Raw genomic sequence first — 14,937 nt, forward strand, 5'->3', positions numbered from 1 at the left:
CAAACCAAACCCAAAACAACCTTAAAAATAGTTAGGGTTACAAACATCCTGTGCTTAGTTAAGCATTTTGAAAAGCTTTCTCAAAAAAAAAAAATAATCCAGAAAACAACTTCTCAGATCATTCCGTTATTAAATCCTTCATGTCCTTTAGTCTATTGACTGCTGCAATTCAGATTGCACAGTAGTCTTGAAATATATGGACCTGTTCTTTTGCTTTAAATAGGTTATACAGCTTATTATATTCAAACTGTTTAAAATTAGAAAAGAAATATAAAAAATTACTGACCTGTAAGAAATAAATGTTCCATCAGAATCTGAGGTGTGTTGTGTGCTTCCATTTTCATTTGATCCTCCTAATACAAAAATAAAAGAAAACACCTTTATTATAAGACAACCTTGATAATAATAAACACAATATCAATGAGAATTGCAATTGGTTTTACCATATGTGGTAACTTTCGTTTACAACAAAACTTACATAGACCGGTCTCAACTTTACGTCTTCAAATTCTTGCAGCTGGCAAAAGAGACAACTAGCCTCCATGTTCGATTTGGAGTCTGAACGTTCTGAAAATCTGAGATTTAATTTCACTTAAAGTTTTCATTGAGGCCCTTTTCAACTTATGAAACACAATTTTACTAGTATGGGGTTACAGAGGTATACCATATAAATGGATTGATTTTACTAACATTAAGTCAAAGAATACAAAAGTTCATCTATTTTGTGAAAAATTTTGAGTTCACTGTAAGATATCAGGTATTTTTTGTCATAGCACAAGTTCAAAGCTTCTCTGAAACTACCTAACACATCTGCCAAACATCTCGTTTTGCATCTTGTGGGCTGTTTATACATAGAACAGTGACGTTCACAGAAACCAAGGATTACAAGGAAACCTTCCTCTCTGTAACTACTTCTATTGAAGGACTGTTAAAAGCCAGAAATAATAATCTGTTTTTCAAAGCAACTTTATTTATGTCCAGTTTTATACTATTTATTCTTGCCCAACCTGTCATTTAGCTTGATAATTCTTCTATGTCCCTGTGTATTTCTTTAATTCATTTACAGATCACATCGTGCACCTTTGTGCCCTCTGTTGTGCATACTGAAATCAGGTTCTTTCAGTCTTTTTCCTAAATGAGGCTCCTTATTCCCTGTTTTGTTTAAATCAGTCCTTCTTAGACACAGAAAAGAAGGGACAGGAGCTGTAGACAGCATACTAAAAGTTTAAGCAGTTGATTCTTTGGACAGTGGTTTTCTTCTCTACCAGAAAAATGTTGCTCAATACAGTCTATAATCACACCACACCATCTTGCAGTTTCACAGCCATCCTTAACCAACACTACTACATGTTTGCTCTCTGTTTTTATTTACAAAAAGAAGTTTGCAGTTTACAGCAAAAATTCATGCTCGTACAATACTGTATTTCACACTATTTCATGCTATTTCTATTTCTCTTTTCCTCAGAAAGGACCAATCCCACCCCACCATTTGTGCTTGCACTGGATACTCCCTTCTAATATTTTTTCTTCATAAAAGTCCATCAGTGCAGTCTCTCACTTTGTGCTAAGACAACAAATGAAAATATTGCATAAGATCAGTTCCACCACCGACTCCACTGAAAATAATTCTTTCATGAAAAACTGCATTTCTCTATTCATCTTATAATTACTACACTGCACTAATCTCCACCTGTTCTATTTCATAACATCTCCTGTGGCACTACATCAGCTGGTTTACTGAGGTCCAGACAGACTTAATGTATTTCCTTGATGTATATTTTGAAAGGCTTTCAGGTTAGCTGGGCACACTCTCCTGTTTAACAAAACACCCGCACTAGAAGTTACGCCATTCACTTTTCTTTTCTCTCTTAGTTCTTCCTTAAAAACTTTTCTAAAGCCCCACAGAGATAATAGTCAACCTATACAGCTGCTTTGCAACCATTTTTTTTCCCCTTATTCTAAATACAGGTACTACATTTCCCCTCCTTCAAATATATGCTACCAGCCATGAACTAAAAGACTAAAAAATTGTTCCATGCAGCAGCATTTGTCAGTATCCTTGAAAGACATTTACTCTGCAAGCCAGATGCTTTAAAATTTAGTGGATGTGCTAATTTATAACATCTACCCAACACTCCCCTTTATTTTATTTATTTCTTTTCAGGCTTTTGCCTGAAATTTTATTTTTACTGAAAATTAAACCTTTTACAGTTTAGACCCTACCTGGATTACGTTTAATGTCATTTGTCCATTTGCACTGCACAATGGTTCTAGTTTTCTTCCCCAGAAAGCTTCTTCCCATAGTCAAGTAATATTTTCTTGTTAATTGAAATTCCTTTCTTATGATCTAATTCAACTTAGCTTTTGCTTATTGTCACTATAAGCCCACCCTTTCTGATATCCAGGAGGCAGCCTTCTTGGCAGATCAAAGTGTTTTTCGGTTTCTTTCAGGATCTTCACTTTCTCCAGACATTCCTTAAAAAACACTTCATCGTTCACTTTAGCACAGAACTTTCCTTCCAAGCGTTTTTTCTCATCTAATTTGGAATGCATTTTTTTATTAACTTTTGCACCTTTGTCTAAAATAAATCCCAAACCTCTACTACATTTTAGTCTAAAATCGCTGAGTCCAGTTGATTTCACTAATTAGTTCTCTCAATTTATTTTGAAAACGGAAATCCTACTTAATCAATCTGCTTTTTGTTTACTAAATTTAACTAAATTAACAACACCAGATATTTCATCCAGGAGACGACCCTCCCAGTATTAATAACCATCTGTTCCATTTTTTCTTGTATCTCAGAAAATAGTCTCCCATATTGGGACAATTTTAAGTAATACGTTTTTTCATATATTACCCATCTCCACATCTGATCCTGAGCATTCAGAGAAACGACTGAACTATGTTCAGTCTCTTTTAAAGCCATCTGGCTAGGTGCAGTGATATCGGGCAATTGTTTGTAGGGACACAGCACATCAAAATGGGTCCTCAACGCGCTATGGCACTTTATTTATACGTAGACAACTCCTAAACATTCACCTATCACACTAGTCAGACCGAAAAAGAAAACTCATTCACAATGCCAAGTTCATATGCTGAAGAAGTATCTTTTGGGACTCTTTTCAGGAACGGGGACATAATCTTCTTCCTTTCTGAAGAACGAGGTTTAAGAATGTCGCAAAAAATGCAAAGCCTTTATCACCTTTCTACTAAACCACTTGTCCTGCTTGACGAGTCAACAGCACTCTGCAAAGAAAACCAGAATCTTGGTGATAAAAGTTGTTCTTTCATCAGGATCCCACCATGAGCAGCTGGTGGGATCCTGGGTCTGCTGTCCTTAACAAGCTACACTAAGTGTAGCTCGCTTTATTCTGAAGCCCCCTCCCAGAAGACAATTTCCTTTATTTAAATGACTGCCACAATACTTCAGTATTCTTAATTGTACACCCATTGTTAATAAATCTCATATTTGTACAAGTTAGTGTTGGGTTGGTTTTTTTTGATAGCCGCTTTTGCTGCGCCATCATACCATTAGCAGCTGCTGCCAAAACTGGATAGGGCTACGTCTATTCAGCTCTCAAAACTGGGATTTAGTGGAGTGGGCATTTCTGCAGTTGTTTTCTTGCTCCATCCCCTTTAAGACCGATATGTCCGTTATGACACCTTGAAAGATGATTTAGATGTCTTTCATTGAAAGTTATCAAAATGATAAAGCAAAGTGAAAAGTATTCATTGACTTAAAATAAGATTCCCTAAATTTTACCTACTTTCATCCAAAAGGCTTTCTAGCAAATCCTGGTAAGTTTTCATAGTCAGCAATGCTTGGAGAACAAATGGGACAGGTGCTTCACTAACTAATGACAATAAGCTGTGGGAATCCATGCCCTGGATCACCTCTCCTCTGGCAAGTTCCAGTTATCCCTCCTTTTGAAAGGTACGGTGAACTCCCAGTAGAACAGACGGATTACGTGTTATCTTCTTCAGTAATAATGATCCAACTTTCCGGTAAAATTAGGATGTATACTGAACAGTTATGAATATAAGATTCATGACGCTGGTAACAGAAATCACGGTCTCCTTTAAAAATCTTAATTGATTCAGTATTATCCTAATCTTTAGATCCTTTCCGAGACTCAAAAATGGGAAGAAGGGCTCTGTTGAAGAAACACAGAATGCTCTACCAACCCTGCCCCACACCTCCTGAAAAGGTTTCCAAACTTCAAATGCAGAAAGCTAGAGGAAAGAGAAGGGGAACAACCAGTACCGTAACAAGCACCAGTATCAAAGTCAGTACGGCTAAGGTACCCAGCTTTCAGCGCTAGAGCAGTCACTGGTTTTAATACAATAATAAAATAAGGCAGTATCCTTCCAAAGGGACTGAAAATCATCTGGATATCTTTCTTGCTGCTGCTTTAACTGGAGAAACTCCCTCTCCTGGGAATGAACGCTTCCTCCTGAAAGAATCCAGTTCCATTGCCCTATTTCAGCAAAGGTTGTTCTTGTGCGTGGAGACCCAGGGGCTAAACGGAGCTGGGACTTGGGTAGCTGGGACCTGGTACTACTGGACACAGCTGGAGGCTGTTTCAAGAGAATCTGCCTAACTCGAAATTGACGCTTTTACTAACCAGTCAAAAAAAAAGAACATTTCAAATGCTGCCTTCTTTGGATTTCAGAGATGCACGGAGAAGGATTTGTAAACTGTACGTTTACTAGGGTACTAAATTCACCCAGAACACACAGGCTTGTCACTTCAGTACCTCTTTTCCTGTAAGAACACGTTTGAGATTACAGACGTAGCGTAAAATAGATGAACCCAGAATACGGAGGATGCCAAATATGCTTTCTGAAGATTATCTGAAAACCACGTGTAGAAATTGTAACAGGGAGAAGCCTAATTTAAATATGTACACTATTTTTGTATTTTTAACAGCCCGTTTCACTGATAATATAATACCTTCTCAAAGAAGCGCTTTCTCAAGGTGCAGTGCACAGTTTCCACTTCAGGCACTAAGAAGAAACTGAATAGCATTTCAGAGCCCCAGCTCAAGAGCAGGAAGATGCTCTGGGTCTGCACCAGGCACAATGAGCACTCTGAGCTTAAGCATCTTCTCAACGAGAGTAAAAAAGCACGTGAAGAACGATGTAGAGATCAGCCATTTCTCACTCCTCTCCCTCATTACCTCTCTGAAAACAGCTATTTTCTGTGAGATGTGAAAATTCAGCACAGGACTTCTTACGGAGAAGGGCTGGGATGCTACCATAACCAGCTGCAAGTCTACAAAGACAAGAAGCTTGAGTGACATCCCCTTACTCTATGGATATACTCCTACTTTTAAAAAATAATTGAACTGTTGTTTTTTTTCTTTCGAAAATATGTTTTGATATTGAAAAAATGTCTTTACGTATATACATATTTCTGTATGTATGTGTACACACATACGCACGTCTATGTGAGGGCACACGTATATTTATATTGTGCTAACCCATTTACCAAGCTGGTGTCAGCTATGGAAGAGTTTTATGGCTGGCAGTTTAGGAATTTGTGATAAAAGTGATCCCATTTAGGAAATGAAATTGTGCATTCCCCTGCTTATAAGTGTCAAAATGGAGATAGATCTCTCTGCTGACGAGTTTGCACTCTGCTAAATATTTTCTTCCTACTCTAATGAAAGGTTAAAATGTTGTTAAAAAACAAAATTTGTTTAACAGTTGTGAAAATTTAAGTTCAGGTTGATATAAAACACTCGATCATTAATGCAGTGTTTTATGATTAGAGACAAGGAAAATTTTAACACAAATATAGGCTTGCAGTCTAAGGTTGTCAATTCTTATAACATGACTTCCAAATTCCATGCTATATTCATTTTCAGCATATTTAAAGCTTAATAATTTAATGATTTATCCAATTTTAATTTATACTTTCAAAACCACTTTGAACAATCTGAGGTGCCACTGGAGATCATAACAGTGGTCCTGGTTAAGTCAAATAATAATTATAGCGCTTTCACTTTAAAGATGAGATTATTTTTAATTATTGAGTGAAGTACTTGAGGTACCATACTTATATAATTACGCTACTCATTAAATGGTTATTGAAAGCTGAAATGTAATTTTAATGACAGCTACCTATTTTTCTTTGCACACTTTATAGATGACAGATCAGTCAGGAATTCTAGTTTGCTCAGAAAATCCTTGCAGCTGCACTGGTTCTTTCAGGTGTAAAACAATTAAGCTGTGCTTTTTTAAAAACTTTAAACGTATTTTTTCTCAAATGATATTTATACGATATACAGGAACTAGTAAAACTAGAACACTAACACGTGAATATTTTTTCCTGTTCGCAATAACGCCAAAATTCTGGCCCCAAACTATATACATTCCAAACAATATCCCCCCAAAACTAGTGACAATACAAATATGGAAGAATGATTTTAGTCAAAATGTGTTCCTCGCATAATGCAAACAAAAAAAAATTGCTTAACAGATTGCAGACCTTTATTGTGAGTATAAAGGGGTAATCAACACACAATAAGCATTTTACTATGCATTAAAACTATATATAATGCCACGAGACTCCTTTGCTTTTTGTAACACCGAGGTTCACAACTCTTCAAACATAAAATTCCTTCATACTATTTACTCCACTCATCAAACCGATCTGGATAAAATTCATTCTAATACGTAGGAATCTCTGACAATTGACACCACGGAGTTGTGGTCTCAGAAATGAGCACCTAAAGCCTTATGTTCTATATTTTAATTCTTTATAGGTGACGTTTAAAATTCAGTACATTTGTCCATTGTTCCAAAGGCTGGTATCTTTTTCAAATTAAGCTTTCCTTTTTCACAATGAAAACCAAACAGAAGAGTAAATTTGTTTCATTAACAATATTAAAGCAAAGATTTCTGAGTTCGCTGTATGGGGAAAAGGCAATAAAGTTTTGAAGAGGGAAAAACTGCTTTGTTCCTTCAATCCCCTAGTTGAAATTAATTATAGCAAATGTTTATGAAAACATCTGTTCCATACAGTTATAAATTCTTAATTTTAGCATGGGCGATTCCAGGCTCCTCTATTATTTTGAAAGAGAGCAGGCTGACAATCGAAAGGTTTACAAAAGAGCAGACAATTTGCATTTCTACAGCACCGAATATGCAGTTTGGAAAGTCTACAGGATCTCTGCAGCGAAGGGGAGGGGAAAAAAAAAAAAAAATTACAAAAAAGATGAAGACGACTGAAGCTTCCTGATTTCGGTCGGCTGATGGACCAAAACTGGCAGGAGGAGGAGGAAAAAAAAAAAAAGATATAAAATAATAATAAAAGGAGAATTAATCCCAAAACATACGGCAAATGGAGGGGTTTTTTTACTGCATAAACTAGACCTTTAAAAAAAGTGAAAGGTGGCTGGGGGGGGGTGGGGGTGGGGGGGTGGAGAGGAGGGGGCATTTCCCGGCCGTGGGTTTGGCGGGGCTCCCGCTGCCGCGCCGCGCCGAGAGAGGGTGCTGCGGGGTCGCAGATGCTGCTGCCGCCGCCGCTGCCCCCCCCCCCCCCCTCCACCCCCGCGCAGCTCCACCGCGGGTACCAGCACCAGCATCCATCCCCCTCCCCACCCCCCCGCTTCAGCTACCTCACTCAATCCTTCGGACTTTTTACATAACACCCTCGCAACTACAGTGTTAAATTCAATTTACACCCAATAAGCTTTTAAAATGATTAAATGGAGCACGCTCCAAGCGGTGTAGGGAAACTGAAAATAATGCCTTCAGCTAAAGAATTAAGTGCACAGCACTTCCGATATTTATAAAATAATTATTAGGCTGGAAAGTTGGAGAACATTTCACTCTGAGCGAGTTGTTTAAGTTTTCTGAAATAAATATGATGCAACTTTTCGGTGAGCAATCTTTTAAGTCCAAACCTGTCCCTCCGTCCCTTGCTTCAAGTTCATTTAGCATGAGACGCGTACTTTGAATCCATGCGTTGCTTGGTACAGTTGTTTTGGTAACGTTTTAATTTCAATAACCCTGCACTAAAATATCATATTTTGCCACAAGTGAAATAAAAAATAACACACTGTGATAATTCACGACATATGCAGATAATTAACTGCGAGACTTTGCCATTAGAGGTACCAAAGTCTTACATAGGCTAATGTATTTCATTTGTTTATCTTTAAAAATTAATATGAGAAAAATACAATACATACACATTAAAGGCGTCTTTTCCCCGTTAAGCTTGCTTGAGTTGGGAAAGGAAGACAAAGATAAAACACAATAGAGTACCCGCACATATGCTAATCTTGTGATAGTGAAAGCTGGTCACATTTGAAAATAGGTAAGGAACGCTGACGCCAAGGTGCAAAATCAAAGCCTGTTTTAGCCCAGCAGAAAGCTGCTGAACAGTATGATAGGCAGACGCATTGGGTTGCAGTTATGAACAAAAAACTTCTGGAGATCATAAGAATATCTTGTATGGCACGTTGCTCGAACCCAGTCAATTCCGATGTCTTTTGGATTGCTGATTTACGACAATCAAGTGGCATCTTCTATGATCTTTGCATATAAAATCACAACTGCAAATATGTATATACATATATGAGTAAACTCCGTGTGTTCTCCAGGCAAAACCTCTGTCTGAAATAATTTTGTCTATGCACTTCAGTTTAAATCAAGGCACATAAAAATATGAGGGTTTCCATTTTAAGTGAAAGTGCTTCCGAGAGTTCACAAATCTAAACACCAACCCTGTCATTAGGTTAGCTTGTAAATTAGCATACCACTTTTCCACATGTAAAATGTATGTGGGAAAAAGTGTGGATGGGAAAAGATATACAAAAGTCTAGATGACTGATTTTGAAATAAGAATGTAGCGACAGTGTTTAAGAAATGACGCCCCTTGCAGCTCAATTTAAACTAAATTCAACAATAAGTATATTCAAAGGACTTACTTGTAATATTTCTTTTCCTGATGAAGCCTCTGTGTTTACCAAAACAGGCTGAGCTATACACTGTCTCTAAACTAAGAACAATAAAACCTATAGAATAAGGAATTTTACTCTAATAACACCGAACTAATTCATCGGAATGCTTGAGAAGAATTGTCAGCTGATTGAAGGTACGGAAATCTTAAATAATTTACACCCAGAGGTGTTTTAATATAATCTCTTTGAACATGATGGGAAGGCCACATTTAACTGTGATGCTAATAGCGATTTAAACACTTCAGAAAATGCAGCTACATGGAAAAATAGTTTGACTTTCCATTTAGTGGGAACCACACAATACTAGCTTATATAAGCAAACGAGACTTCCACTGAAGTCAATAAGCATTTAGTCCAGTAATGCCCGGATTGAATTTGTTACCGGCAGCAATAAGACTGGTAAAAGAAAAACATCCACAGGATAAGGTAAAATGTGATTCTTCTAACTTTTTTTTTTTTTCCCAGTTATTGTTTCTCTTAGTGCACACGTCTTTGGTCCGTAGTAAATTATGTCCACTTCTGTTCATATGCTCCGTGCTACAGCCTGTATCTGCTACTTAACCTGGCCGAGCATTTACCATGTATAACTTAAATAAATTCCTAGGTCACCACCAAATGTGACTCAAAAGACTGCAGGATAAGATACAAACATCTTATTGTAGTCTGATTGAAGTGGAAGCTATATACCTAATAAATAATATCCTTTCTAACTTCAGTAAATTCTTTAAGAGCATATACACTTAACAAAACAGCAAATTACCCAAATTAGCAAAACAGAGGATAGAGTAATCCAGTATAAGCAGGGACAAGTAGCACAATTAGACTTTGCACGGAAAGAAAAAAAAAATCTTAGAAGCTGCCTGGCATCATTGCTAGGAACTTACGTCCCCTGACATACAAATGCCGAGTGACTTATCACTTGCATCCAGAAGAATTTAGCTAATTTTAACTTATAAACAGCCTAAAAGGCCTTTCAGCTATAAATTGCAATAATCTAAAGATGGCAAGAGGCAATAAACATGAGTTAATGACTCAGCATCCTCCTGAGATAGCACTGGTCATGCAGCTTTGCTTAATCTTAGACATGCACAATCACTGTAAAAAGGTGGTCTCCAGAGACCATTTACGCTGACAATAAGAAAAACATACCATCTCTTTATATGTTTGAAGGCTACTATTGTCCTTTAATTTACTTCAATTACATCCTATTTTTAACCACATTTCTATCTTATAGATAGATGCAATCCTTCTGTTTGGGATAATAAATCATATGTAAGTATAGTTTGATTTTCATATTCAAAAGCTGTAATGCATATTCCATCGAGCCTAGGAAAAACAAAACGGAGCCGAAAAAGATTGAGCAGAAGTTTTCTAACATTCTGTTGGTTTGCCAAGATTAAATGATAGTAGAAGACAAACGAGAAAGGATTAAGTGCTCTTTTATTGCAATAGAATTGCCCTTTCAACAAGCAGCGAGCTGCTCTTCAACTAACAGGTTTATCGGGAGAAAGGCCAGCCTGGCCAGGAAGCCACATGGTAGCGATCCACAGCCTCACCTCCTAAAGCTGGGGAGGTGGTCTCATGATAACTAGGACCAGAGTGTTAAAAAGAGCAGGAGCAACTCTGCTTTGTTTCTTGGCTGTTGCTCACCAAAGTAAGCTACCGCAGCAGGCTGGTGACTTCCAGCACTATTGGTGGATGTCAAAGGCTTCTCCTGAAAGCAGACTGTACTTTCTTGGACCTTCTTCCTTGAGTGTAAATATGTTTAGGAACACTGTGAAAATCATACCATTTTCCTTTGCCCAGCACATATGCACGAAGAGGTTCGGCCTGAAATCAGAGCACCCAGGTGGCTACTGCGGTGACACTAGCTACGTGCCTACCTGGAGTGGGATAACAGGCAGCATTTATGGCTAGGAGGCAACCAGAAAGAGTAGAAGCAGCAGCACCGTGGCCGCAAATGGAAACACAGCAATTCAGGAGCACAAGAAACTAAAAGGCAGTGGAACTACTTGGCATCCCATGGCGGGGCTGGCACCGCCCCTGAGAGCCAGCAGCGGAACGGGGGGTTTTGGGCTCTGAGGAAGCAGGTAAGAAGCTTGAAGTTACGAAGCTGTCACAGAGGCGCAAGACTGGGCAATGCCTGGACCTTCCTCAAATGCTACCGTTTTAAAAGCACACAGGAAGAGGTGAAGAATGTCCCACGTGAAGCAACGTGGGAAGCAGCCAGTTACTAAAACGCCCAGGGCCAGGGAGAGGCACTTGGGCACCCACAGCATCCCTGTCACCCCAGAAAGCTCAGCATCTCCGGCTCCTTCCAGCTGCAGCCTCCTCCTCCCCTACCACAACTCTTTTTAGCACTGCTGGAAGCAGTCAGATCTGCAGGTCTGACAGGATATTTTGGATTTGTATCAACATAAACTGCAGGATAATCTGTTAAATTAGTCAGAAGTAGAATCCTGCTCATGTCTATTGGAAAGACATGTTTTTAATAATGTACTACGTAACTCATTTTAGCAGCATTACACACACCAAAAAAAAGTAAAGGTATAACCAATGGTTTATTAAACTATGAACACAGCATATTAGAAGTGTGTATGATTTTTACTTCCTTTATCCATCATTCATTACACAACAGAAAGCACTTTTTTTTTTTTATTCCTTAACAAATCTATTATGTGAATGATTTTGAAAAAGCAACTTAGTCTCTAGGTAAAGTTTAAAGTTATCCGGGTAAAACTTAAAAATGTTCCATCAATAGCTGAGTCTAGAGCTAAGACAATTCACAAGTGCACTGTTAAAAAAAAAAAAAAATCATGTTACGATACCTTCCCCTTATAGCACTAGCACCTGGTGAACTTGAGCAAGATGGTCTGAGAAAAACCCCAACAACCTGAAGACAACCAACACTGCCATGAGGACTCAAATACTCAACCCCGAAAGGGACGTTCCTGCTGCCAATGGAACGGCCCTTAACTTAATCAAATTAACCGTACAGAAGGAACCTGCACCAGAAAGGGAAACCTCAGCTTAAAGCTGCCTAGCTCAGTTTTATAGGATGACGGCAGGAAGCCCCAGACTCCTAATTTGAGGCTGTCTAATTAAGGCCGCTAATTCTCAGAATACATTGTGTATCCTGTGGACTCATACCTCAGAGAACATGAAATGGAGCACTATCCTACACTTTCTGTACATTTCTCCAATGAAAAAACATGTCACCAAACAGTGTCACCAAAAGAAGTACTGAGCTAGAGCTTTTAAACTGCCAAATCAAAATATGCCAAAGCATAATGAAAACATGAGATTTTAATCAAAATTCTTTTAAATCAACCCTCAGTTAATTTGGAGAGCACCGTGTACTTTGCTAGTGCAAAAGCAGATGCATGTTGTGAATGACGGACCTAGAAAAATGTGAAGAGCAAAGGTGTATATATATAGTCATAGCAGTAAACGCTAGACGTCAAAGAGATGAAAGTCCACAGCTACATCAGAATAGAAAAACATCTCAAATTGACAGCCAGAATGACAAAACACTTCTATCCACTACCGTGCAACATAGTTTGTCGAACAGTGGGCCCTCTGTTGTAGATACTGAGAAAGAAACTCCCCACAAAACATTTCTGTGAAAGAGTATGTAATCCATCACCAGACAGATTTCTCTTCCCCACCCTTACCCTCCCGTGAGGAGGATAAGTAGCGTCAATCCCTGGTGGCACTTTAGAACAGAACTACGGATGCAAGAATGAAGCACTTGGAGACGCAAGAAAGAAGAGATTTCAAAAACACAAATTAGACAAGTATGACTAGATTTTTCTTGCAGACAATAATTATATTTAAGTTTTCTAAAAGGTTGATGACTTCGTTTACACAACAATAGGATAAATGTTAAGTAGTAGTCAATTCTTCCAGACAGTTACCCCAGTTCTCTAAGACAGAAAACGTGCAGTATCTTTTAGCCAAAAAGAAAACAGTCTGAGTGCAAGACAAAAATGTCACTCAGCATCAGAGAGCATTAGCTTTTTGACTCCGGATTTTTTGACCAAGCGCTACCTAAGGAAAATGTGATAAGGGATGTTTCATGTATGTAGTTCATATTCAACCACACACGTAATAATCTGGAGAGCAACAGAACAGCCCTGAGGGACTACAAATTCTAACATATTTTCACTTCTCTTCTGATTTCACCTTCCAAATTTTGGAGGTGGCCATGACTTGCTGTGCTGTATGACAGGTATTGTACCTCTCTGTCCAACCAGAGAGAAGAAAAACCTCTGATCCAGAAACTTGGACTCGGCATTCTCAGCAGGCATAACACTGTCACCTCCGACACTGTCACCTCCAACACTCCGTCCACACAACACAGACCTCAAGTGACGTGAAAGGAATGGGTCTGCAGAAGGTCATTTAGGCACATCCATAGCGTGGTATCAGAGACTTGGAAGTACGGGTGCAGAATTTACACCCGTGCTGCGGGAGCAAAATTCAAGACAATAGCTGTCTTACTCGAGCACAGGCATTATTTTGAAAAAGTACTACATGCTGTGACTGCGGGTCGTAAGACAGAGCAAGAAAGAATATATACGTCTAAACAAGTTTTCCGTTTCCTCTCATTGGAATGACAGTGAATAAAGACGCCGAAAATTACAGTATGTGAATACTAGTGTAATTACTGAATAGTTCCCCACATAATTATGCAAAACAGATCTATCCATAAGTTAATGTAGCCATTTTCTTTTTGAAACAGAATTTTCATGCCATCCATCAGTCACCCCAAAGCACAAACCTTCGATGACTAAAGTACACAGGATTTACTCATTTGGTCTGTAATATAAGCAATGCATGTGAGTAGAAATAAAGGTTTAATGAAACAAAATAACGTACTCCACTAGGGAAAACACATTTTGCCGAAAGAAAAAACTAATGTAAATAAGTGGAGACTTGACTATTTGATAAATATAGCCCCAAAGGTTATATGTTTACTGAAAGAATATAAATATTGTACGTGACGTGATTTTTTTTTATTTGACTAGAAACATTAATTGCTTTCTAAATACAATAATATTCTTTCCTTTCAAACTGTGAGGTCTTATTTCTTTTACTGCGACACGTAACCAATTACCTAACAAAAATGTTTACATTAATCACAATGACTCTATATTTTAGTTTTTATACCACCAATTTTATTTTTGCTTAGAACTGAACTCCCTCAGGCATTCTTTCATGCCAACTGTTAATTTCTATCAGCGATAAAGTTCCCTTAAGCTTCTTTTAACATCTACTGGACATGACCTCATAAAATTTAATGCCATTCATTAACCCCAAGCACTTAACTTTACACAGTAATGTCAGGCATCTGACTTCTCGGTGCATGAGAAAGCCAAGTGGGAACCGTTTTGAGAGATACAAATTACAAATCATTTGAGTAGTGGAAAGAGCGACAATGAACAACATTAAAGGGCGAATGGAGACTTGAGCAAAAGTAGGGTTCTTGCGATGCCTTCTATCTAGAATTATAAAACATTTATACAAACAAGGAAGAGGCTGCAAGGCGATCATTTTGGCTTGCGAGGGGGCTGAAATGCAGAGCTGGGGCTGAATGCCAGGTTTTTAACACCGTCTGAAGATGATATGATGCGCAGTCATGTTTCCTCGTGTGCCCAGGCGCCTTCAGGCACAGGTGCCAGGACCACCTTCCGTTCTGCAAAGGCCGTGCACCAGCAAGGCTGGGGTGGGCCAGAAGAAGCCGTTCCTTCAAAGCGCTCCTCCCTGTCTTCCTGCAAGAGCCTTGCCTAGGTTTAGCTTTAGAGTGTGGTGGTTGTTCTTCTGATTTTGGTTATGTACCAAGAAAGCTTTCGGAGGGACAGCACTGTTTTTATTTTCCCTGAGATGCACAGATGGGTGATGTCTGCTTAACTCATTTAACCATATTTCCCAGTGGCTTCACACATGTTGGAGAAAATG

At 38.5% G+C, this 14,937-nt stretch overlaps 1 protein-coding gene across 1 annotated transcript in view; it reads right to left on the minus strand.

Moving 5' to 3' along the window:
* The window catches only part of TBC1D5 (TBC1 domain family member 5), a gene marked incomplete at its 5' end in the record, with an annotated part of 192,604 nt that overhangs the window by 162,743 nt on the left and 14,924 nt on the right, over nucleotides 1-14,937 (minus strand). The window contains one exon of the mRNA XM_082479097.1: nucleotides 287-353. Coding sequence (XP_082335223.1) covers nucleotides 287-353 — 67 coding nt within the window. The remainder of the gene's footprint in view (nucleotides 1-286; nucleotides 354-14,937) is intronic.

The sequence above is a fragment of the Vanellus vanellus genome (genome assembly GCF_965231255.1).
Source record: "Vanellus vanellus genome assembly, chromosome: 2".
Taxonomy (NCBI): Eukaryota; Metazoa; Chordata; class Aves; order Charadriiformes; family Charadriidae; genus Vanellus; species Vanellus vanellus.